A 27,500-nucleotide genomic window follows, 5' to 3' on the forward strand; every position below is an offset into this window, starting at 1 on the left:
TAATTTGACTTCACAGTCTGAACATTTGAAAATCCCTTATTATTGTTAACTCATTAGATCCTAAAAGTTTAAAAATTCACAATCGGCTGAATCCAGAGTAATTTCTCTCTTCTTCATTCATTTGACTGAGCCAAGATAGGACGTCATGCATCCATGACGTAGCGGTTGTGACCCTAACGCCTGTGTGATGCTCTCTGGGCCAAGATTCCTTCATGATCTGCTACTTTTGTTCTTGAGTCAGGCCATTTTGGCTTCATGTGCCACTGAGCAACTATCACAGGAATCATCCATGCTCTGGCCCCAACAAGTTGCTCAGCGTGGTGCTTGGACTGACACGTCCACATCCATTGTTTCTAACAACCAATGCCTTATAGTAGGGCGATATAGACAAATAATCAGATTGACTTGATACAACATTGATGTTTCCAATACCAAGCTTCTCTATGGAGCATCTTCTCCTGAATTTCTCCCGCTGTTGACCGTCCGAGATCATAGAAATAGTAAATTGGTGTTTGGTCAGCGGTGTTTTCTCAGGTTTACCGCAAGACACTGATGATGGTTTTGTTAGATTTATCGCTGCCTGTCTGTCTGCCGGTGGGTTCAGTGGCTAATGACTAATCATTTAGACAAGTACGTGTTGTGTCTGGGAACAGCAGCAGAAGCCGAGGTGATTAAACAACGTTTCCTCAACCTTTGGACCACCCGTTCATCTCTCCGTCTCATCCTTTTGTCTCCATGTTTCATTTTCTCCTTCTCTCTCATTAAATCCTTCCACCCTTTGTATTCCTCTTATCCAAACCCTCACCTTCTACCCCTCCCCCCTATCTCTCTTTCACTCTCTCCCCAGCTGCACAACATTAGGAGATGAATGAATTAATAAACCACACACACACTGCTGACAGATAGACATAGTGGGCCAGTGTTTTGCTGTCATTAAGTGGGAAACACTGGCTCTCCATCATCATGAGCTGTGTGTGACTTATGGAGAGGTGTGTGTGTGTGTGTGTGTGTGTGTGTGTGTGTGTGTGTGTGTGTGTGTGTGTGTGTGTGTGTGTGTGTGTGTGTGTGTGTGTGTGTGTGTGTGTGTGTGTGTGTGTGTGTGTGTGTGTGTGTGTGTGTGTGTGTGTGTGTGTGTGTGTGTGTGTGTGTGTGTGTGTGTGTGTGTGTGTGTGTGTGTGTGTGTGTGTGTGTGTGTGTGTGAGAGTGTGCCCCCCAATGTTTACTAATCTATGGTCTCCTCAACATTTTCCAATAAGACCTGGACATGTCTGATAATATGTGATTTGAATAGACTACCTTTGATCAACATGTATTAGTATTCAGTCAAATACAGACTGACAAAACAGCCAGTTACTGTGTGTGTGTGGTCATTGGTGCATGCTCACAGACATGCATGTGTGTGTGCCTCTCTTCACAGACAGCAGGAGGGCCCATGGGGGGAAGTAGAGGAAAAGAGGAGTGTAGTGAGTGTTTGATATTTGACAGCTGATTAAGGAGCGGAGTGAGGAGCAGGGAGCTCTGACAGGAAGTCTCCACGGGCATCATGGGTGGTACGACCCGAAGAGGGGTGGGGGTTGCACGGGGGGCAAACGGATGGAACATAGAGGGGTGAGACAGACGAGGGAGTCGGTAGAAGAAGATACAGTGGCGCGTTGGTGGGGGGTAGATTGAGATTGAGGGGGAGGAGGAAGTAGAGAGCAGAGGAGGCGAGGAGCCTTTCTTGCAGTCGCTTAGTGGACAGGAGGATGGAAGTGTATACTGTAAGGAGAGGAAGGGTGGAGGGGAAGAGGAGAGAGGAAGGTGGCTTGGCATCCTGCTGCTTATCCTTGAACACTCTTGAGGAGGCCTCTTTCCATCTCTTCCCTCTTTCTTTTTCTCTTTAATACACATGCACGCACACACACACATACAAACACACATACACACACACACACACATACACACACACACACACACACATACACTACACACACATACACACCACACACACACATATACACACACACACATACACACACACACGCACACACACACACACACACAACACACGCACATACACACACACACATACACACACACACACACATGCACACACACACACGCACATACACACACACACATACACACATACACACACACACACACACACACACACACACACACACACACACACCGTGCCCAACTGGCACACGAGGGTGCTGTTGCAATTAAACCGGCACAGCATGGAGCCCAGATTGAGTGAGGGAGGGAGAGAGGACTTCACACCGCATGAACACCACCCCTGGAAGACAGACATGAGGAGGGAGAGAAGAAAGAAGTGGGGGAGGGAGGGATAGAGGACAGGGGTACAATGGTGTGATGATGGGGATAATGATGGAGAAAATGTTGAGAAATAAAGGCTTACTATACCGTTTATTATAACATTTATAAAGCATTGCAAGCATATTTAAACTAAATGTAGCAGAACACAGACTTTTTTGTTATTTTGCGGTTTCTTTAAGGTTTCTATTGTTATCACATTCTTTAAAAGTTTGTGTTAATGAAAAATACCTCATGAGCTCTGCTTTAATCAAGGTGTATCAGAGAGCATTGTGTGTAATATTTTTGCCCCGTTACTGTGACGCAGCGCCGTCACCTCTCCTGCTGCGATTGGTTCTTTAATTAGCTCCTAACAAGAGCCTTCAGGAAGCCAGCGTGCTGATTGGACGTCTTATCATTGGTAATTACCTCAATTAAGTCATTAGGAGGGTCCTCAGCCCCGTTTCCTGGGGCCGCACAGGTAGTGCTCCCTCCCCTTGTGTGTGCAAAGAACGATTTAGAAAGGGGATACAAAATCCAGCCATTTCCTCAGCATTGTATATCTGTAATCTGTTATGTCAAAATTACGTTTTCCTGTTTGATTTTTAAGCATGCACTATACACTCGCAAACATCAAACATTGGCGTGTATCAAACCTCTGCATTGCTTTACATTCTGTCGGATTTCGGTTGTTTATTGGTGACATAGATCATTTGTTTTTGTTTTTCTGTGTGTGTGTGTGTGTGTGTCTGCGGTGTCCAGGTGTGATATGGCCTGCGGTGGTTAAAAACACACATCTGGAGCTGTTAGAGCACTCCATACCCAGATGTGCTCTTGCGAGACACACACACCCTTTGCGGTAAAATCAACGGCTTGCTCAGTTTTTTTTTGTTTTTTAGTGGTTTCTCTTTTTGCGGTGTATGTCTGTGTGTCCAGACATCAGCTGTGTCTGTCAGGTGTATTTGTACAGAAGTTGACAGATGTTATTTTGATGTTGAGAGTGACACAGGACAAAGGGAATAGACAACAATACAATGACAATGTAGTGCACACACACACCGTCTCTGCAATGAAGTCAGCCATGAGACGATGTTTGGTCAAGCATGGTTGGGTGGAGAGGCAATTAGTAGAAGCTACGTTAGGACGGCAGGGATAAGCGGTGTGTCTCCAACTCCAGCTGTTGTGTACCTACAAATTAGTCAATTATTTTCACTTGCGTATGTGTGTCTGTATGCGTGCACTCCAGTGAATGCAAACAAGTGTGAATATATGGGTCACATCACCCTGTAATTGTTAACACCAACACATAGTTGAATGAACAAAGGACCTTAGTGTTGCATAGTCGGCCCCCCCCCCCCACCCTCGAGCAGTAGGCACAAAGATGTTTGCCTTCAGCCATATCTATTTATATACAGACGCTAGCCCTTCACCCTTTCCAGTCTCATGCATTAATTTTACGGAGAAGTATGTACGGGGTACAACGCAGGCCGTGCTAAGCGGTATGTACGTATGACTCAGTAAGTACAACCTAGTAAGACGTATACTTGTTAATTGATTGCTATTGCTGTTTTTCTGAAACTCTTAGATGAGACCTGACTTTGCCCCTGATTGGCTGGTACTGGTTGCCTTTGTTGGTCGGATTTGCTACATTTAGGTATGAGATTGGTTAGCGTGAGGGTAATAATATCATGGTAAGCCAATCTAATAACTGTGTGTTACTGGAGAGTGTTTATGTTTTTGTTGTAACAGACTGTCAGAAAAATGTACCTACAGTCCCATAGGTCATTTTTTGGACTACTTTGGTTTCAGAGGACAACATAACATCAATCAACACAATCCATTCCACTTTTTGATTATGTTTAAGACTTTTGCTAGCATTATAATAAGCATAATTGTAGCACAAAAAATAAGAAATGTAAAGTAATGGTTCTAAATAAGGTTTGCTATTATTTGTAACAGACCAAGTAGGCCATATAGTGAGTTAAAAGGTCGGACGAAGAACAAAAGGGCCAAAAACTGGGTGAAGAAACACTACATAATTCAGGGGTCTCCAACCTTTCTTCATCTGAGAGCTACTTTGGAAAAATGAAAGTGGCCAAGAGCTACTTCCATCACATCACTTACATTTATTCACATAGCCCTCATCAGTTGAATTAAGCTATACTTTTGTACACGTACGAAATTGCAATACCTAAAGCTTATCACAAATCTTAACTTCACATCAAGGTCCAAGAAAATGAAAATGTCTCACATATTATTATGGCCCACATAGTAAGTAAGTCACTGAACATTCACATAAATGTCCTTAATCACCACCTTACAAGCATCTTATGCACTTATGGTCAAATAAGTGCATTCACTCTTTTTCACAGTCAGTGAGATGAATGGCACTGCATGGAGTCCACCATAGAGGTGTATGCTGGACCCACTTAGGTTCACTCTAATAGAGTCATTGAAATGTTGATCAGTCAGTCTTGTTCTGTATTTAGATTTCATTACATTCATGTCAGAAAAAGCTTCTTCACAAAGGTCTGTAGAGCCAAATAAAGCAGACGTGTTCAGTGCTGCTTGGTGAATGTTCTTATAGTTTTCTGGGTCTACAAGGCTCCAGAAATGTTGTGAGTTTTGCTGAGACTTAAGCTGAACATGATTTTGGAGATGTATAACCTCCATCTCCATCTCCACAGGTTTGACACTGAACAGTTCAGCCATCTTTTTCTTCTTCTTCTTCGTCTTGACATGAAATTATAAACCATAATAAATCAACTGTATAGGTCTAGCCTCCCTATATCTGTGTGTGAAATTGTTTCATCCTCAAAAACAAAAAACTAATACTTCTGCAGTCTCGCTGCAGCTTCTAGCTACGGTCTTCTGTTAAAAAAAAGGATACTGAATGTCCTGAATGTGGCATCACACACATGACTTGAGTCTGAACCAAGCGGCAAACTCTGGGGAACAGCCGGGACGCCAATACGGAAGTGCCACACACTGCAGTTCATACATGGGCCGCTAGGGACTGGCTGCAGAAAGGAGCAATTTCCATAGACCCCCATGTTAAAATGCACAACTTTACAGCAGAAAAAAACATGTTTCTACCCATGGATGCAATAAATATTATTATCGATATAGTTAGATTCCACCTTCATGATTATGAATCTGTGAGTGAATTGTTTTCTAACACGACCCTTTTATTTATATTAGGTCTTAACGTTTTTGCATAAATTAGGGCGTGGTCACGTTGATGGACACGTACATGCCTCACTGTCAGCTAACAGCAACTTGTCCACTCTGCTAGGCTACAACCATAGAGACTACAACGTTAGTTAGTCATAGCACTGTACTTGACCCTTTAGCTTTAGCCGTGTTCGTGGTGATTGTGCCTTTTAGGGAATATTGTTACAAATACCAGACAATTAAAATGTCGTGCTATGCGCTTGAATGTACTAACAGAACTTCCAAGAAGTCTAAAATGATAATATTATACATGTTAACCCCGTTCGCAGGTGTTTGTGTGCTTGGTAGCTTAGCTTGTTACTTATTAGCCAGCTAAGGACGTAACCCTTTATGCATACATATACATTTTAGTTTATGATTCAGCCTTGGGTAAGACTTTTATAGTCTATGGATATGACGCCCATAATGCTAAACGGGAGCAAATGTTAATAGGGGACCCAATTATCCCAGTGGTGGCCGCCGGAGCTAACGGAGCCGCAGGGGGCTAGCTCCAGCCGGCGTCCCGGAGCTAGCCCACTGCGGCTCCGTTAGGTCCGGGCGGTGGAGTCCGTCTTTTCTCAACGTGTGAATGACAAGCATTAAGAATAACAAAATATATTCAATTCTCTTGCAGATTGTCTCATTTGATTAGGAATGTAACGTTTATATAGAGGAACTACACTGTAACTTGGAGTAACTTGGTATGCATGTATTTCATGTTAGCTTAGCTTCTTAGCCTGAGCTAGCTCTGTTTACTTCCAGTTCGGAGGCAGCAGGTCCCGCCTCGGCTCCGCCTCTTTGCCCTTATTTGGAGCAGGCGGGATTAGACTCTGATGTCACAGTCGAGCCGTTAGTGGCCGACTCCGCCTACTAAGGGCTTCACGGCAACTCTGCAGAATCCTATGGGTGACGTCACGCACACTACGTCCATTTATATATACAGTCTATGGATTGAACACAGCAGACAACAGCATTATAAAAACAAAAATACTGCATGGGTGCACACTCACATTCTCTGTCTTACTGTTACATTAATCCCATGAATGCATGAGACTAAGTTAGCTTCATCATATCTCAATCAGTGATTAAGTGAATAATAAAGTTTCTATCGGGTCACTCTCAGCCTGTCACTCATTATTTTCAGGGAGGGGGCGGGGTTTGGAGGAACGGAGAGGAGACGGTGATCGCGGAAGCTTTCCTCCTGCCTCCCTTCACAAACTTCACACAAGTATTTATCAACTGAAAATAGCAAGAGGACATTCATACTCTGCAATCCAAGACTTGATTAAATCCACCAAAAACCTGACATGACGATAACGAGTGTTTTTCATAAAACACAAATCCCTCCCTGTGTGTCTCTGAGCCGCAGCGACAGGGCCTGATTCAGAGCGGGTCATTCTGTTGGTTCTGGACTGGTGTTGCTGGAGCTGGAGAAAGCAGACTGGTCCGTGTGTGGTGTCGCTGTGCCGCTGTCACGCCTGTTCCTTGATCACTGCGTCACGGACCAATTTGATATTCGTGTGACAGAAACAATTCTAAAATAAAAAAACGTTATTGTCCAGCCGCGGCCGAAAAATCAAGGAGCAACCTTACTACGCTATAATCGATAATCGAGCGGCGAGCTACTGAAAAGCTGCCCGCGAGCTACCGGTAGCTCGCGATCGACGTGTTGGAGAGCCCTGACATAATTGAATGTATGCATCAACCGTTTCTACTAGATTCTGTCAAATGTAATCATCCAAGACAAACCAATTTTTTTCCCAAGAATTAAACAAGTCGTAATTGACCTATCAAACAAAAATGGGGTGTCTTAAAGTGTCTCACAGTCAACAACATATAGCTGTTGGGACTGCCTATTACTGTAGGGCTGAACGATTAATCGATTTTAAATCGAAATGATGCAATTAAAAATTGCAAAGCCTGTGATTGTTTTTACTTTTTTTTTCTTGTGTGTCAGTCATCCACACCAATCAGAGGTGCTGTGCTCCACATGTACCAGCCATTGTTAACCAATCAGAAGTGGCCCATGATAGAAGGTGATAGACGGATTGATCCAATCACCTGCCAAGTATTTTTGAAAGTGCCTGCCCTTTCCAAATGGCTTCCAACGGAGCTTTCCTAGATGGTTTGGTGAAACAAACCATCTGAGTCAGGTTAGTAATGCTCCATCACATGTTTCTATTACAGGGTGAATCTTAAACTGAAGCTTGGCTTTAAAGCAACCCAACGGAAGTTTCATGTACGTTTAGTCCTTTCACTCGTAGCTCGGGCTGCGGGGGTGCTAGAGACGGGAGCACGTTGATGTGACCTTCCTAGCAGGAGATATGGCCGCATTTTACAATAAACATCCGTTGGGTCGCTTAAATACAAATATCGCAAATCGCAATATCTATCAGAAAAATCGCAATTACATTATTTCTCCAAATCGTGCAGCCCTACTGCCTATGCAAGCTTTATGCAGTGTCTGTTGTATCTGTAGACGTGAGAAGGGAAAACGAGTAAAGACAGAGTGAAGAATAGGCAACAAGATAAAGAGTAGCAATGGAGAAAGAAGAGAGAGAGTGATGAAGAGGAAGGAGAGCACCAGAGAGACAATGGAACTATGCCCTCTAACCACTGCGCTGATATCTCTTTGTTGGAAGTGTGTGTCTTTCTTTATAAGCGTGCGTGTGTGTGAGCATGTATTAATATTGATTTAGCATTCTGGCAGGGGGTCTTTGAACCTCACTTTCCCTACTCAAGGCCCCCGGGACATGTTGTAGATACACACACATAAACACACAAGAAGCGGTGTCAGATGTAATTAATGATATAACCTGAAGCCTTGACAGAGAGACAGAATGGCCGTGTGTGTAAATGTGTGTGACTGTCGGAGGGGTTTTGTGAATTTAAACAAGCCTGTGTGTTCTTGCCTGTCTGGCTGTTTGTGAGACTGAGCCGATGAGTGAGAGGAGAGGGCTAAACTGTGATTCCCAGTAGTGCCTCTACTCTGCATGTGAACTCTCTTAAGTAGACTGGAGGACTGGTTAGCGGAGGACTTGTGTATGTGTGTGCGTGGATGTGCATTGCAGTGTGTGTGTCAAGCTGAATGTTTAATCCATACGCTGCCGTCATGTAGCCTCTATCAGCTCTTTTATGCTTATTAGCAAGAGATACACGTTTTATCTGAATATTTTTAGATGCAGGACGTGCTGCCTTTGGTGTCATGAGTCATCGGTTTCATGGCACATATATACTTGTTTTCTTCCAGTAGAAAAACAGAGTAAAACTGCAGTATTTCACATTCACTGTCCAGTACACTCAACAGCACAGAAATATGTGAAGACATGTTCAAAAATACTCCATAAAGAATAGGAGGACTGCTAAATATTGCAACCCAAGTGAAGAAAAGTCGATTGTTTTGGCAGATAAAACTTACTTCAGTCGCTCTACATTCGCATAGGTATGCTTTAAAACCTTCTTTTGATTAAGAAGTGTTTTCTCAATCTGTTAGTCAGATTTCGCCATTTTAGTCATAAGAAATACAATTGTGCAAGCCCTCCTAAATCACCTCAAATGTGCATATTTTTTAATGGCCAGTAGTAGACTACTCCTAGGATTTCTTTTACCTTAATAAACATCGTACACAGGAGTTTTTTTGTCTCAATCGCTTGTTTTAAGACTTCTTCAATCCTGCAGTCACGTTTAGAGTTAAATTAACGTTAAAGCACGGTATGTGTAGGGCGCGGTTACCCTTAGATTATTAAAGTTGCTTCCACTGTGTGGTCCAGTTTGGGTGTACTATGTGTTTTTGGTCTTCTGTCTGAGCTTTTAATTGAACTACCTTCTTCATTCATTTATAAAGATGTCTAACATGTATTTTAAATAACTGAATATACACTTAATGTCATAGTTTATCTACCTTCAGATATGTTTTGGGCATTGTTGTCTGTCTAACCTTATCCGCCAGTTGCTCTGTTCCTCTGTGTCTCAGTGCATCTTTTGGGATTCTCTTTATAAGTCTACACACTCACTGACACACACGCTCGTACTCACACACAAATCTCTCGGCACATGTATATTTGATTCGTGCCTGAGAATAATTAATAACTTTGTGTTCATTTATTTATTTGTTTGTGTTTGGGGCTGACAGAAGTGAGAATTGTGAGTCTGTGCTTGTGCTGTTTGTGTGAGGACCTAAAGGAGCTATTGTTTGTATTATTCAAATACAGTACATTGAACATGTACTACCTTTTGGCAGGTTAGCTTCTGTCTCAGTAGTTTTCGGTGAACATTGATGTTTTATAAGAAACATGATATAATTGATTATGTTTTTGGATCAGAACTCTGTCTACTGTGTGAAAACAAAAAGACCATGACAGATTACACAATATATACATGTTGTTATTCAAGGAGTTACTCATATTCTAAAATCCCGTTTTGATGCAAATGCATTTGCCAAACATTTTTTGCAGTGTGAAGGAAACAGCTTCTATGTTAGAGTTTTTGTGGGGTTTTCTTGTGTTTTTCACCACTTAATGTCAATCAGTCTCTTAGGTTAGACGAAGTAAGCCCTTTAATACACAGCACCTAATTATCCCTAACGTAGCACTTGGAGAAAACATTACTGAAGAGCGATTGAACAAAATCAGATTATGTTGGTGCTTATTCTTCCAAGGTCGTGATCACAGGTTGGGGCAGGAAATCTGCGACTTGTTTCTTCTTTAAGAGTGACCGCGTCGATACGAGTGATTGAAGACTAATTTTGACCCTTTTAAGCTTGAGTATTCCTGTTCCACCCAGCACGAGATTTATTTTCACGAAAGCGTTTCCTTGATTAGCCGTTTTTAGGATTACACACACATAAAAAGCCTGAATGTTAGTTGTAGCTAAGTGTTTGTCATTCTTAAGTGGGAAATTGAGCTGTGGCTGCCCCCTTATTAACTTTAATGGTGAAATGAATTACCTTTTAGTTTTGTGAATAACTGGGAAACTAACCTAGAGTGCATTGCCATTTTCCCACAAAGACCAAATGGAACACGGTCTGTTTTTGCCATTTTCTGCCTCTTTGATGCTCGCTTTTCTCGAAGCAGTCATGTTTACAGCCAACAGGCATCCTCAATCTCTGTTGCTCACTCAACCGCCCACCCACACACACACACACACACACTCACTCACCCACACACACTCACCCACACACACTCACCCACACACACACACACACTGACACATACACAGTGTGTGGATGAGGGAGGTCTCTAGCCATGGTTGCAGGTATCTGGCAGGCTTTTCCACACATGACCTAGTAGTGATTTACTATCTTCATTAGCATGCTACCACTCAGTGTTTGTTGGTGGTTGTGTGTGTTTGTGTAGGGGATACAGTTTTGCTTTAGGGAGGGTTAGAGTTGGCTAGCTGTGTGTCTTTTGTGTTGAGTGTGTTTCGGAAGCGTGTGAGGTTTTGGAATCAATAAGAAAAAATCTGGTTTCAGCCTCCCCTCACTTTTCTATTATTCTCTACTTTGTAGCCTGCTATTCTGGTCTCTACCAGTCTGTTTGTTGTATTGTTTCTATGACCACAGCATGGTTCAGTTTGGCACAGCCTGGTATGGCATTGTGTGTGTGTGTGTGTGTGTGTGTGTGTGTGTGTGTGTGTGTGTGTGTGTGTGTGTGTGTGTGTGTGTGTGTGTGTGTGTGTGTGTGTGTTGTGTGTGTGTGGTGTGTGTGTGTGTGTGTGTGTGTGTGTGTGTGTGTGTGTGTGTGTGTGTGTGTGTGTGTGTGTGTGTGTGTGTGTGTGTGTGTGTGTGTGTGTGTGTGTGTGGTGTGTGTGTGTGTGTGTGTGTGTGTGTGTGTGTGTGTGTGTGTGTGTGTGTGTGTGTTGTGTGTGTGTGTGTGTGTGTGTGTGTGTGTGTGTGTGTGGTGTTTGTGTGTGTGTGTGTGTGTGTGTGTGGGTGTGTGTGTGTGTGTGTGTGTGTTGGTGGCAGGGTGGCTCGGTGGGGAATGTATCTGCCCAGGGCAGGGGGCGAGGACAGATGGGCTGGACCAAGGTCACTCCTACAGTGAGAGTGTGTGAGTGTCCACTTGTCCATCCCAACACAGCTGAGGATGTGACAAGCATCCTTTGACTCTTGCCTCTTTTCTGTTTCTTTTTGTTTCCGTGACTAATAGTATTCTCATGCAAACAAATGATGAGTGATGCTTCATATCACCTCTGTTTGAGTGCTCACAATTAGCTATTGCTCTATACAGGAAACTCATCAGTTCTTGTTTACAGCTAGAAAAGAGATTTGCTGCTATTCCCTTTTTTTAATATGATTATAAATGTGATATTTCTGGGTTCTGAGATGCTGGTCGTACAAAACAACCTTGGGATTATTTATTATTTTTTTCGACTATGTTCCAATCTTTTTCATAAATTAAATGTTTGGACCTATTTCTTTTTTCCTGTTCAATATTTTGTATTCCCACAGTCCGAAGCTAATACAATACAAAGACAAAACAAAGTAAAACCCACAGAGCAAAAGATAGAATGAAAAAAACAAAACAAAAAACACAACCTTGTGCGTTAACCAAATGTGCTTATCTATTCTATTCTGTTTGCACCCATAGTCAAAGAACGTATCAATTCCTCTTATCTATAGTGCTAATATCGACCTATTTATAGAGTCAATCCTTTTTTTCCGTATCACTCCAACTCTCTGCCTGTCCTTCTCTGTATCACTCTTCCTCTCTCCGTCTCTCTGGGTCCAGATGGGCAGTTTGCAGGTTAACCGGTACAGCTGGAGCTGCATTATTAGCATCCTGCTGTGAGCTCTTATTGGCTCTGTTCCTCTCCTCTTTCCTGCTCCCTTCTTCCTCCGTCAGGTTTAGAGGATGTCTTGTAAAGTCATGCAGAATAGCCACAAAATCCACAATATATAACACATGTAAAGTTAACCTCCAGAATATCAACATATTGTACATGTAATGCAAAGAGTGAAAAAGACACGTAACATGTAAGTTCATTTGAGCTGCTTTATTACATGTGACTGCATGTGAAAATATGTGGTCAGAGGTGGAGAGATTAAGGTTTGGTGAACAGACAATTAATCGTGTCTCTCAGGCCTCGCTCTCTAGTTTTAGTGTGTTTTAGTGTGTTAATGTTGTTGTTGTTGAATGGAGATTTGTTTTTAGTGGTATTTGGGAGATGCAGCGGATAAGCCTGCTAGCTCCCACTGACTCCCCCTGGAAGCACAGATTAAAGAAACACACACACACACACACACAACCAGTAGTAAACAGCAGGATAGGATTAGATAGAGGTAGGTAAACACGACACACATATCTGTTAGATTTAGCATCAAAAAGGAACGATTATAGAATCGTTAATAACCAAAACACACCTCTTGTCCCCCTCTATACCTTTTTCTGTCAATGCCTTTCCTTCCTCTTTACTTGTCACACACACTCCACTTTCTTTCTTAACAAATCTTCTAACAAAATGTTATATCTGTCCTTTCAGAAAATAATGTATCCAACAATTACTGCAGAAACAGAGCGATTTAGCCATTCAGAGAGGGAGAGACAGCCAGGGGTGACCCTCAATCCATCACCTTGACAACTAGATCAGAGCCTTGATTGTGGTTGCCATGGTGATTAGCCCCGGATATAGACATCTTTGCAAACCAGGACGGGCGGGTGATCTCGTGTGTGTGTGTGTGTGTGTGTGTGTGTTCTAATCTATCGCAACACTGTGGGATCAAACTCACACTTAGTCTTCTTTTAATGTGTGTGTGCGTGTGTTTTGTTTTGATATTGAGTAAAGTTATTCAAGTTGAATTATTTTCTATCATTGTAAATTAATTTCCTCTTATTCATGTGAATTACAGGCTGAAGCTTTTTAGATGCATGTGTGATATATCTTTAATGTATTCTACATAATCTCATAACAAAACCAGGTACTGAATGAAAAGCAGCTGCAGTAGTAAATCAATTAAGGCATGCCCTGACCCACCATAAACACTGTTTATAACTCCTCGTGGATGTTTAGTATAGCTTCAACCAGTATCAACACACGCATGCCGTTGATGTGCGTCCAGGGGGCTGTAGTTGTGTTGTACTGTACATATGTAAACAGATGGGAGAGTTTGGGGAAAAAGCAGCAGGAGGAGGTGAAAAGGGCAGGGGAGAGGGGGAAGGAAGGGACAACTAGAGAAGGAAAGGTACTTCAGTTTTAAATGTTATCCTAGGGAGTCGAGCACTTGTGTCCGTGTGTGTGTGTGTGTTGTGTGTGTGTGTGTGTGTGTGTGTGTGTGTGTGTGTGTGTGTGTGTGTGTGTGTGTGTGTGTGTGTGTGTGTGTGTGTGTGTGTGTGTGTGTGTGTGTGTGTGTGTGTGTGTGTGTGTGGATGGTTTATTCACACACAGTGATTAAGCGTATTCCCTCCTGGCCACTTTCAAGCTTTCAATTAAGATTCTAAACACAAATATACTCTGCATTTATTACTCTCATCCCTGCTAACGAGCTAAAAGTAGGTGTGTGTGTGTGCAGTTATGTGTGTGTTACCAGATTTCCTCGTGCTTATTGGAGGAATTGGTAATTCCCCATTTTCCTCTGAAAGTCCTGAGCGATGATTCTAAGGCCAGAGCGATGATGTGTGCGCCTCTCCTGTTTGAATATTAATTAAAGTCTCATTACGTATGATAATACAAGACTTACAGTACACGTCGGCTGCCGGTTGTTACGGTCAAGTGCTCTCCCGATGCCACTGAACACCCTGCGTTTGTCCATATATTTGGTGTTTATGAACAGCAGAATATGTGCGTTTTAATGCATTGGTCTATCTTGTTAGCCTTGTTATGGGTATTTCTCACAGTCAAATATACCTAGACGATCAACGGTCTGCTGCATTGTCAAGCTACATTAGAGACAGAAATACACGTATTACACAGCTATAAAGTTTGTGATTAAAATATCATTTGAACAAGCAAGGGTATTATGCAGGGAGGATAAAGCAATCATTTGGCACAACACATTGATTTCAACATCATTTCATTGATTTCAATATAGTCCGATAAAAACAAATCTGTCTGTTCTACTTAAAAGAGCAAACCGTTGTCCAAATTGACCAATCAGAATCAAGTATTCAACTAAGCATTGTTATAGGATAGAATAAAAAAATACAATATTCCTTGTAATGCATCCACACATGTCAATACACCTATTTTTCATGTATGTATGTTGTAGAGAAAGTCACTCAAACCCCAAGATCGAATAATTATAAATGTGTTTGATTAATTAGAGGTGCTTTTGTTGACACTCAAAGACATCTTACCATTTCTAAAAGTCTAAAATATAAAGAAAAATGATTGAGTTGTGTAATGCTGTAAACCTATGCGCCACCACGGTCTGATGAAGTTACATGTTTTGACTTTTATAATATAATGATATCCCTTTAATGACCAGAGAAAGAGAGACAGAAGGAGGATGGTGTGTGTGTGTGTGTGTGTGGTGTGTGTGGTGTGTGTGTGGTGTGTGTGTGTGTGTGTGTGTGTGTGTGTGTGTGTGTGTGTGTGTGTGTGTGTGTGTGTGTGTGTGTGTGTGTGTGTGTGTGTGTGTGATGTGTGTGTGTGTGTTGTGTGTGTGTGTGTGTGTGTGTGTGTGTGTGTGTGTGTGTGTGTGTGTGTGTGTGTGGTGTGTGTGTGAATGTTGGCTTCTACAGGACCAAGCACTCCAGCTTCCTACTGTTATGTAATCTGATCGGGAAAATCCAAGCTGCTACACACACACACACACACACACACACACACACACACACACACACACACACAGTCCTTCCAAGACACACATGCACTTTTGCACTTCACAAAAATGCTCAATTTGTGCTTCCTTTCATTAAACACACAAACACAGAGTGGTTATCACCATATGCTGCCCATGTCTGCCAATAGTCTGTTTGTGTGTGTATGTCTGCATTGGTGTGTGGATGCAAGAGTTTCATCTGAACATATTTATTAAAGAGAATGTGGAAAGTGGGAGTTTCAAATTAAATAGTTTGAGGAGTTTTTGTCATCAGATTATTTTCAACCTTCAGTCAATCTAGTCTGGCCAAATCAATAATACATATATATTTGATATATATATATATATATAAATATAAAAGCTTATTCCACATGTCATTTCATTTTCTTATTATCTGACTGTCTGAAGAATGACAGGTGCAATGATGTTGTGCAGCTTTGCAAAAAAATGTGTTAGCAAAAATATTTAGTCATACTTTCCATTGAGGCAATTAACCCTAGAGAATGATACACAAACACACTACAGTGAAACGGAAACTTTATTTTGCATCCATTTTGCATTTTGTTTTCTTGAGACCCAGAAACATTTAAAGTTGCAGACTGGATTATCCTCCGACATTAGACGTGGATGAATGGGTCAAAAGCAGGTTGTTTGAGTAGAGAGCATCATAAGTGCTAACTCTTGTTAAAGTGGCGTAACCCTGCCCCCCATCTTCATTCAGCTTAGTGTCAAAACACACACGGTAGAGTCGGAGTTAACAACTGAAAATATTAACAATTACCTCACAGAGAGTGATGGAAGCAGAGAGGGAAGATGAGAGGAGGGAGGGAGAATGTGTGTGGGTGTTGGGTACTCACGGGACCTCAGCACTGCAGCATTCTGTGTGTGTGTGTGTGTGTGTGTGTGTGTGTGTGTGTGTGTGTGTGTGTGTGTGTGTGTGTGTGTGTGTGTGTGTGTGTGTGTGTGTGTGTGTGTGTGTGTGTGTGTGTGTGTGTGTGTGTGTGTGTGTGTGTGTGTGTGTGTGTGTGTGTGTGTGTGTGTGAAAGAGGGAGAGGGTGAGTAAAGGTGGGGGCACTCTTGGGACCCCTCCAGCACTGCAGCAGGTTGTGTGTGTGTTCCTGAGTGTGTGTATGTGTGTATTCTCCAGCCCCCACACTACCAATGGGTCAAGCTTGCTCCCCCCCCCCTGCATGAGCCCCCCCCACCACCCCTGGTTGCCATGGAAACACACCTTGAGTGAGCCCCCCAGAGAGGTGCTTACTCCTCCTCCTTCCGTCCACTGCTCTCTTCTTTACTGCACTCCTTTCTTTCTCCCTCCGATGCTCACCCTCCGTCCGTCCATCCATCCCATCATCCCTCACTACACCCCTCTCTCCACGGCCCTCCTTCCTCCATCTCTTCCTCCTGCTACCTCTCCCGTACTGTCCTCTCCATCAATCGCCTGGCTCGGTTTACGGCCCCTACGTCACAGGGGACCAAACACACACACACACACACACACACACACACACACCACACACACACACACACACACACACTCTCTCTCACACACACGGTCTCACATAGTTTTGGAATGGAGGGGGTTGACAGTAGCAGGGTAGGGCAGTAATGGGGGGTAGACCCCCGAGGGACCCCCAGCAGTGCGCACACACACACACACACACACACACACACACACACACACACACACACACACACACACACACACACACACAATCAGAGGAAGGGAGGGTGAAAGGTTGGGGCTTGTGGGGGCCAGGCACCCAAAGGAGTATGCCCCAGCCAAGACAAAAAAGGGTTAAGAGATGTGCGTATGCGTGCATGTGCATACGCCTTGGGAATCCTTCCCCCAATATAAACCAAGGAGCTCATTTATGTCCTGCTGCATGTTGCAGGGTCCATGATGAGGCCAGCGTGTGTGTGTGTGTGTGTGTGTGTGTGTGTGTGTGTGTGTGTGTGTGTGTGTGTGTGGTGTGTGTGTTGTGTGTGTGTGTGTGTGTGTGTGTGTGTGTGTGTGTGTGTGTGTGTGTGTGTGTGTGTGTGTGTGTGTGTGTGTGTGTGTGTGTGTGTGTGTGTGTGTGTGTGTGTGTGTGTGTGTGTGTGTATTGGTGTGACAGGGATGAGGCCACCTGGTCCCTCTCCTCTGGTCAATTAGCAGAGCGAGAGAGAGAGACTCAGGGAGAGTATAAGCTGTGTGTGTGTGACAGTGGAATTGTTAGGATGAGCCTGACTGCTGCATGGACTTGTCTTTGTGTTTAACCCCTCCCTCCCTTGTGCCATAGCATTACCTCCTCACATTGTTTCTGTTTTCATTTTTTCTCCTCCAACATTTCCTCTCTTTCTCTCTGAGGTGAAAACTCATCAGTAATTCTACAGATGAACCGCAGCCACCCACCAATTACCTGTGTGTGTTCGTCTGTTTCTCAGTTTAGAAGGAAACATAGCTTTAGAGTCGGGCCAACACATGTTGTTTTAATGGTGTTTAAAGATGTGGCTTTATTGACAGTACATACTGTATGATAGACTGGACATTGGAAGAGGAAGGGGACAGCAAAGGATTCAGAGCTGGATCCAGGCCTTAGTTAAACCATATACTCCAGCACGTGCACTACGCTCTGCGTCAGCCAATCCACTTGCTCCCCCCTCACTGCGAGTGGGACCCAGGTACCCCTCCAAATCACTCCTGTTTGCTATACTGCCTCCTATATGGTGGAATGAGCTCCCTATTGAGATCAGGACAGCAGAAGATCTGCATATCTTCCGTCACAAACTCAAAACGCATCTATTTTGACTGTAACTTGGCAATAAGTTATTGCTGAAAAAACCCCAAAAACAAGCACTTGTTGAGTTAATGTATGCCTTGTTCTGATTCACCAGCTCTTACCATGTATGATCTTGCTTGCAGTGAATATATCTGCACTTCCTTGTTGTTCTGAGTTTGATTCTTTATGGTTTTTGCACTTATGTAAGTCACTTTGGAGAAAAGCGTCAGCTAAATGATTTGTAATATGTATTCTAATTAAAAACCGGGCCTCTACCGTAAGCTTAGGCCTTAGTACATTGGTGCTCTCTCTATCAGGCTGCCCCTCAATGCTGTGACTTGTCCTTAGCTGTCCACTGTGAACATGTTCCGTCTATTTTTAATGTTCAAGTGGATAATGACAGGCAGGACCCTGACAATGCTGAGCACTTCAAAGTAATTCTGCCATGTGCAGGTGTTATACTCCTTGTTGAAAAACGAAGAAAAAAAGTATAAATGTAGTCTAAAAGTGTCCTGGTTACCACAAGGGTTGGCATAGCAACAAGTCAAGTATAGCCCGCTGTGCAATAAGGTATTCGTCAGCACAGCTGGAACATGATTTTGAATCAGACATGTAAACCTAATATGCTTATTGTCTAGAAATAGTTGTCTTTATCCAAATTATTCAACATATTCAATTGAAAGCATTCCCCCATAAAAATATAAATGAATCCCCACCTGCATTGGTGTGCATTAAAAGTGTGTTAACAAACTCTGAGTCCTAACCTTCACCCTGCCTCTCCCTCTCCTCTCATCCCTCTCTCCCCTGTGTTCTCTGTCCCAGCACAGGCCTCCCAGGGTTGTGTGTGTGTGTGTGTGTGTGTGTGTGTGTGTGTGTGTGTGTGTGGTGTGTGTGTGTGGTGTGTGTGTGTGTGTGTGTGTGTGTGTGGTTGTGTGTGTGTGTGTGTTGTTGTGTGTGTGTGTGTGTGTGTGTGTGTGTGGTGTGTGGTGGATCAAATGCACTCTGTGAGACAAAGCGTAACGGCAGGATGCTCTTACGACTCTGTCATCTCACTATGACACACACACCACTGTATGGGGTCTCAGAGGGGGACAGCATACAGAGACTGCGGTCCCCACACACACACTGATCAAAACAATGTATTTGTCAGAAAAGAGAACTCTTTCATGACGCACACACACACACACACACACACACACACACACACACACACACACACACACACACACACACACACACACAGACGTTGGAGGCCTCTCCCCATGCCCTTGTTCTGGACAGCCCATTATCTCTCTGCACCTCACTGTTTTCCTTCAATCCTCTCTCTCTCTCTCTCTCTCTCTCTCTTCTCTCCTCTCTCTGTCTCTCAGTCTCCTCTCTCTCTCTTCTCTTCTCTCTCTCCTCTTAACAGTAGGTTTGTCTTTTTTCATCTGTAGCCCTTTTGTTTTTTACCACTTGCCCATACATTTATTGACCATTAATTGGCTTCTGTTGTGTCGATTGTTTAGGCTGTTGACTTCTTTGAATTCACCAGGGAAGAATAATATTTGAAGCAATGCTCAGCAGGAGCACTTTTGTTGTTTTTTTGCTGCTGAAATTGATTCAATGATCAACAGCCAAATAATTTTCATTCTTAGAGAAACACTGTCTGATTATAACTTGTCGAATGTCAGGAATTCCTAGTTTTTTAAGTTCTCTTCAAACTGTCACATTGTGCTATAGGAAATTGTCATCCTTTTCTTCTTTATTTTTCAAGGCTCGATGTTTATCAAGCCCAATAAGGAATGTAATCATAGTTGTAGCTGTGTATTATTTTTAATTCCCCTTAAAATGGTTTTATTATTGACGGTATGAGACATGTATGAGCAAAGCAGTACGTTAAATGTTATTTACGCTTCTATTCAATATGACTTGCATACAGAGTAGAAATGTCTCTGGAATAAATGTTGTATTTCGTACAGTGACACATGGTTTGATCGAAGCACTCGCCCTCTGATTGGTAGATCAGTCCATTCCCCTGAATTAAAAACCTGGATAGGTTAGTGTAATAATGAACTTTGCTGGAATTGTGTTCAAGCCAATCATAACAAAATGTTCTATTAAAGCGGCCCTATTTTGCTCATTTCCAGGTTTCATAATTGTATGTAGTGTCTCTACTGTGACATGTCTCCATGCTTTCTTGTTCAAAAGGCATTTCTTTTCTCATACTGCCTGTGCTGCAGCAACTATTTTATGTTTGTAACATAGTGATGTCACTATGTTACAGAAGTAAACAAAGGAGTCCAATGGAGGCATTTCAAGCAGGGGGGGGTGTGTGCGAGATAAACACCCTCTGGAGGGGAATTTTGGGATTTTAGCCTTTGCAGATCATTTACATGCACAACAATCTGTATCACACACTACAGGAAAGGGGAAACCCAATAGAGCATAATAAGGCCCCTTAAATTATGTAGGTGAGCAAATAGGGAATTGTTTTTTCTTGAGTGCAACCAGAGAACTCTGTCACATACGGTATTTATCTGACCAGTGTTGATGTCCCTGTGAGAAATCATGGCTGATGTTTCACCACATTCTCTGAACCTGGTGGCGTGGGACAGTGCGAGAGGCAACTTCTGAGCAGAGTGCCACCCCAACTGAGGGCTTTTAGGGTGCCTTCTCCACGCAAACACACTGAAGCGTAGGCATCACTAACTTTGTACTCTGTGTGTATTAGCATCTTTTGCACCTTCAGTTGAAACACTAATGTTCTCTTCTGAAGAATTATGAAATAAAAGTGCGCCTTCCCTAATACTTAGAATCATTTTGTGATAATTAAAATATGAGACAATTGATTAAACTGGTAGCGCTGTACCCTCCTCCCGCTCTCTTTCTCTCGCCTTCCCTCGTCCTCTCTGTGTGTCTCTCTCCATGTGACTCTCTCCTGCTGTTTCAATCTCCTAGTAAATGATAATGAACCTCTATCTGTCTCAGTATGCCTCGGACACACTGGCGCCCCACACAACCTAGCACTCTTTGAGGTGTGTGTGTGTGTGTGTGTGTGTGTGTGTGTGTGTGTGTGTGTGTGTGTGTGTGTGTGTGTGTGTGTGTGTGTGTGTGTGTGTGTGTGTGTGTGTGTGTGTGTGTGTGTGTGTGTGTGTGTGTGTGTGTGTGTGTGTGTGTGTGGTGTGTGTGTGTGTGTGTGTGTGTGTGGTGTGTGTGTGTGTGTGTGTGTGTGTGTGTGTGTGTGTGTGGAGGGATGCTTGGGGATGTTTGGGGATCAGGAACGAGGAGCATCTCATCCATACAAGCCCATGTCGCACCCCACACACACACACACACACACACACACAATCCCCCACACACACACACAATCCCCCACACACACACACAATCCCCCATAGCTATTGAGGCGGGATTAGGGCACCCTTGTGTCAGCCTTTGAGGCAAAGAGAGATTTGAATCTTTGTGTGTGTGTGTGTATTAGTCAGTATGGGTGTCATGGATGTATGATTGAAGACATTATTAACCCTGCGATCTCCTGCATCGCTGCAGCTGAAGTTCCGCAGACTGAATGTGTGTGTGTGTGTGTGTTAATACACACACTTACAGGACATGAGAGAAGTGAGATTGTGTGCTCCATGATTTGTCCGTGTGTCTCTGTGAGTCAGAAAGTGTGTTGTGTGTGCAACTCCACAAGGGGTCACAGATTGTCCCGCAGAAGACACCATCTGATGTCCCTGGGATCTACGGTCCTGTGGTGTGTGTGTGTGTGTGTGTGTGTGTGTGTGTGTTGTGTGTGTGTGTGTGTGGTGGTGTGTGTGTGTGTGAGTGTGTGTTGTGTGTGTGTGTGTGTGGTGTGTGTGTGTGTGTGTGTGTGTGTGTGTGTGTGTGTGGGTGTGTGTGTGTGTGTGTGTGTGTGTGTGTGTGTGTGTGTGTGTGTGTGTGTGTGCTGCGCGTGTGTGCGTGCACGCGCGCGCATTGGTCCTGTATGGTACAAGGGTGATAAGAACAGTGGGCAGGAAACTTGATCCTTGTGTGTGTGTTGTTTGTGTGTGTGTGTATAACACCCACCTTTCATCTGGCCTTCCACATGGGTGCTGTGATGTCACACACCTTCTTAAAATAGACACAGATACACATAAATATTGGTTTAATCCCAAGTGAGAAAAAAAAAGTGAATTTATAACGAATGAATGCCTATTTTTAAAGAATATTATGATTGCAGGATATTGTTGAAGTCAATCAAAATTAGTACTCTACATTAAATGAATCTTGTGTGTCCAATTTTCTTACGATCACGGCATACAATTACTTCTAATTTCAATTATTTGGCAAATTGCATATACTTCAATGGGTGAAGTATCTAAAAAATCTGATTTTATAAGAGAAATAAGAGCAATACAGTACAGAAGAAAAAAGGGATACAACATTATCTATAGAATCAAGAATTATCTATAATTGATTCACCATCTTTACCCTCCCTTACACCTCATGTATTTTTCCGTATCATATTTGAATATAATCTTTAAACTGAATTTAATTTAGCATACACCATCTCAGCAGTCCATACAAACTGATCAGTGAAGGAAAGTGCTCCATTACTGTGATGTCATATCAATTACATCTAAATAATTCACTGTATTAGTTTTGTCTACATTCAATGTTCATAGAAGGTGTTGTCTTATTTGTAAAGAGACATCCGAACACTGAAAAAAGACGTAAGTGTTTGTGAGGGGTTTGAATTTGATGAATCAGCAATTGATGGACCAAGAGGGGGGTAAGGGGACTTGGAGGGGCGGAATGGGCGAAGTGAGGGATGGATGAGTGACTGCAGTGGGGGGAGGCAGATAACGAGGACAGAGGGAGGGAAGGGAGGAGGGTCTAGGAAGGGTAGATCATCCACAGCCCCGGTGGGGAGGACAGGCAATTACCAGCTGGGGCAGATATGGCACTGGGAGAGTTGGGGGCAGTGTATAAAGGAGAGGGAGAAATAAAAGAAGAGTATGCAGCAGGGGGTGATAGGGGAAGTGTCGGACTTGACAACTTAACTGATCTGGAGCTGAAAATCCTATTTTTGTACTTGTCATTTCATTTCTGTAACATGTGGAATTGCTTATGTCGTGTTTATTTAGTTGTAGTTTTCACATAATCATCAAATACCGCAGACATGCCTATGTGAGCAAATTGGGGGTTAAGTATCTTACCCAAGGACTATTTGACCTTTTGACTGCAGGAGGCGGGATCCAACCACTTATTTTAGTTTTTTTGTCAGTATTCAATACGCCACAGTCTGTCGGTGTCTGACAGTTTGTGTACGTGCAGACATCTGTCGTGAGAGTTGTATTGATATTATTAAACTGATGTCATACGTTCTGGTATTCATGTTGCTTAACCCAGCATACACATGCGTTTCTGTCTTCCTTTTTACAGAGGAGGGCATCAATCACGAATGCAAGCTGTGTAACCAGATGTTTGATTCACCTGCCAAGCTGCTCTGCCACCTGATAGAGCACAGCTTCGAAGGCATGGGAGGTACCTTCAAGTGCCCCGTCTGCTTCACAGGTGAGAGACAAACACAAACACACACACACACACACACACACAAAACCCCATTCACCTTCAAGGACAGAAGCACTGAAAACATGCGGATGTCCGAAAAGCATAACATGCTACCATAAAAAAGGGAATTAACAAGTTATACATGCATCGACACAGCAGGGGCACACCATCAGCCTGCATAATCATATACACAAATGTTTTAGTATGCTATGAGGAATCATTAACTTTAACAAGATTGAATTTGTTCTTGGAGAGTGAAGACCTCCACTGAAGGTAATGGTGCATTTGTGCGATCCTTGGATCTTGACATTCCCGTAGAACACAGTTGAAACCACAAAGATGTTTTTTATTTTGTTTCTCAGAGTGGTAAACAATATGTTTCTGTGCTTTTACAGCTAAAGAGGACAATTAGATTCACTTTCTAAGTCTGGAACAGATTTTTTTTTTATTCACTGAAGGAATTTACCCTGTACCGCAATGTTAGTGAAAGAGTGAAGCATATTGCATCTATCCACACAGTGTTCAGGATCTCTTAGCAACTATAACAGGTTCTTCCTTTGGCTTTTCCATTGACAATCATGAAAATGGGGCCTTTCGTTTTTCATAATCCTGCGACAGAAAGAGAAAATCGAGAGAAATGTCATCAAGCATTTCAGGACATCCTTTTTACAGCACTTTAAATGACCAATGAAATATAAAGTACTCTAGCCAGTTATCAAACTAAATGAATCTTGTTTAGATGGCACTGTAGTATGTCATCTGTTCGAATCACATATGAATATCAATAGGCAAAAGTGTTTTTAGCCATGCACTGCAGTATTGTATGTTCCTAATAAAGCAGACTTTCACCACTACAAATTCCATTGGCACCAAGCTGGTCCCGTCCTGTCACTTATTCTGATAAAAATGCCAGATGGGGTTACATTTGGCAACTGGGAACCAGGTTTGCACTTAGATCTCCACAGGAATCTGCTCCAGTACATGTTGTGGCTCAGTGAATGGCTCTCTCTGGGTAACCTGCACCATGATACATAGAGTAAGGGGTTTTGGGTACGATCACATTATAAGCACATTCATTGTTTTCAACATTTCTAACTGTGGAAGGAATAGAACAGCAGGGTGCTGCTTCTAAAGTCAAAGCTCTGCGTGTGCAAAGGTTCATGCAATATTACCTCCAAACATGCCAAATATGAAGGACTTTGTGCCACTGAAATCCACCTGAGGACCCAAACAAAATGCTGGATGACCAAAATAGGCCTGTGGTGTTTAAAGTTCGGTGTATTTAGCCAGAAACCAAATCTGCACACCTTCCATCTCTTGACTCTCTATCCCTATACGCACTTTCTGTCACTGCATCCCTCTCTTTCCCTCCCTCAGTTGTTGAGTTTGTCTTGTGTGCTCCCCATCCTCCCTCCCTCCCTCCACCCCCCAGGTACACAGCAACACTTTAAACTTTAACTCTATTCCTTGGTGGCTTATGAATTAGTAAGATGGGGAGGCTTAATAATTCAACACATACACACACAGTGAAAACCAAAAGTGTACTGAAACCAAGGGGAGAGAAAGAAAGAGAAATAAAGTGTACGAGACAACACTGGAGCGGAAGTAAAAAAAAGAAGAGATAATTTATTGATAAATATCTCAAGGTCTGCTGAGGATAGCTCTTCCTGTTTTCTCTGTTTCTTTCTCTCGCTCTCCCTTGTTTCCAGTCAGCCCCGGTGTTTGTTGGGGGTTATTTGTACTGAAACTCAGTTGCTATCTGGTTCGTTTTATATATATATAAGTACACTATATAGTAGATTATCTAGTATTAATCAGGAACTGTTCATTGTGAAGTCCAGTTGTAAAAATTGCATCTACACATGGTTGAGGTTACCTGCAATTAGTTGTGATTAATAATACACACCTTGATGTCTCAATCCTTTGCCAAAACCTTCAATTATCTTCCACTAACAGACACAGGATCAGTTTTCTCCAAAGATGGAGAACAATATTATCCCAACTCAGTTTGAGTTTGGCACCATACTAATGGAGTGGTGTAAGAACGAGTAAATGGATTAGCTAAATAGATTTTCACGTTTTGTTCTACGACATAAAAACATTATGAATGTCTGAAGCTTGTGTCATAAAAACAGCGGATGCTACCAAGGGTCTAAATGAGGCTACTTAACGTCATCATGGCAAACATTAGCCGCCTTTAGCTTAGCGGTGGTGACACGTAGCCATGCTACAATGGTGTAGTTAATGAATAACCTGAGTGCTGTAAAGATGTGGAGATTATCCTGCTGAACAAGAATCATAATTGTGCATTTGACAAAGTGCTTAATTTCTGCAATCTTCCAAATCCAGCGGAAAAAGCCCATTGAATTTGAACTCATTGCTAATTTACGGGGTGACCTAAAGTAATAGCACATCCGTGTAACATTTTTTGGCCCAAGCAACAGACAACAATGGGCCTGAGATCTGTGGTCTAAAAAGTTTTTAGTTGATCATACAGTATGTGTATTGTCTAATAAGCATTGTGTAACATTTGCTGTATTTGTTCCATCCTCAGTGTTTGTGCAGGCCAACAAGCTCCAGCAGCACATTTTTGCCGTCCACGGCCAGGAAGACAAGATCTACGACTGTTCCCATTGTCCGCAGAAGTTCTTCTTTCAGACAGAGCTACAGGTACGTCTCGTTATCCTGTCTCCATGTCAACTTGACTGTCTGTCTACATAATGATTGTGTGCAAGGACCTCACACCACAGTAAGTGGACTGTGAGCGCAAGCTAGTACTGTAGTAAATATTCCAAACTCAAACGGGACCCTGCTCTCGATTCTTCTACTCATACCTCAACATGCAGACATTTGACAGAATCTCTCTATTTACTGTTCATCCGTATTTATCCCTCCACCATGTTTCCTTTTCTCTGTCCCTCTCTTTCAATCTCTCCTCATGAGGTCTGAGCAGGGTTCTGGCAAGCCTCATGTCATTAGGGTCGAAACACATTTGTGTGTGTATGTGTGCGTATGAAATACAGAAGAGAGGATATAAGTCACCCAAGAGTAGGTCCTGGGCCAGCTGTGGCCAGGTCTGTGATGATATACACATCCCTGTCCTCTTTCAATTCCTTCTCCCTCACATCTCTTGTACCTTTTGGCACCAGACTGAAGTGCAAAGTCTACAGGTCAAGCAATGGTGCTAACAGAGGTGGTATCTGTAACTTTACCCATGCTGTTGCCGGATGCAGAAGTTTATGTATTTTTTTTTTCAACGTTTTTCTTCAAAGTGTTTTTGGTTAGATGCCTGAAATAAGTTATGTGGTAAACACAAGCTTAAGAGATTTTCAACGTTTTGTTCTACAACATAATATGTCAGTAGAGGCTTCTATGTGTCTTAAAATTAGCTGTTCCAACAAGTGAATAAAGAAACCTACTAAACGTCTTGCTGCCAAACATTAGCCACCTTTAGCTTAGCAGGATTGACAGAGCAAATTCATGGGAGACTGAATTCTGAAAGCCCAGAGTTCAATTGAAAATCATAACTGTAAAAGTCTAAAACATTGTCATTTTTTTGTAAATCTAACCAAGTTACTTACAATATGTGCGATCAACCAAGCAGATGCAAACTCACCAGGCAAGAATTAGCACATTAGCTTTCAGTTAGCCAAACCTTTCAAGGACAGTACAGAAGTCCGATTTTTGTATTTATAATTAGCCAATTTGCAGTCAAAACAGGTGGGTTTTCAGTCTGCCTTTAAAACTTTAGAAGGCTAATTTAGAGCTTGCAGCCAGTATTGATGCCTTATAAGTTTTTAGTTGATTGTGAACGAAGGCCATGCTTAGTTCAACTGCTACTGTACATAATTAGAAGAGTGGTTGATGTGCAAGCTATTGGTAAACAGAGATTTAGATAAAGACAGAAATTCTTCTAGGAAATACTAAGGCCT

At 42.6% G+C, this 27,500-nt stretch overlaps 1 protein-coding gene across 1 annotated transcript in view; it reads left to right on the top strand.

The window, feature by feature from the left end:
• znf423 (zinc finger protein 423) overlaps positions 1-27,500 on the top strand; it is a 157,226-nt gene that overhangs the window by 116,600 nt on the left and 13,126 nt on the right. The window contains 2 exon segments of the mRNA XM_034205890.1: positions 23,440-23,571; positions 26,123-26,238. Of these exon segments, the coding sequence (XP_034061781.1) occupies positions 23,440-23,571; positions 26,123-26,238 (248 nt within the window).

The sequence above is a fragment of the Gymnodraco acuticeps genome, unplaced genomic scaffold, assembly GCF_902827175.1.
Source record: "Gymnodraco acuticeps unplaced genomic scaffold, fGymAcu1.1, whole genome shotgun sequence".
Lineage (NCBI taxonomy): Eukaryota > Metazoa > Chordata > Actinopteri > Perciformes > Bathydraconidae > Gymnodraco > Gymnodraco acuticeps.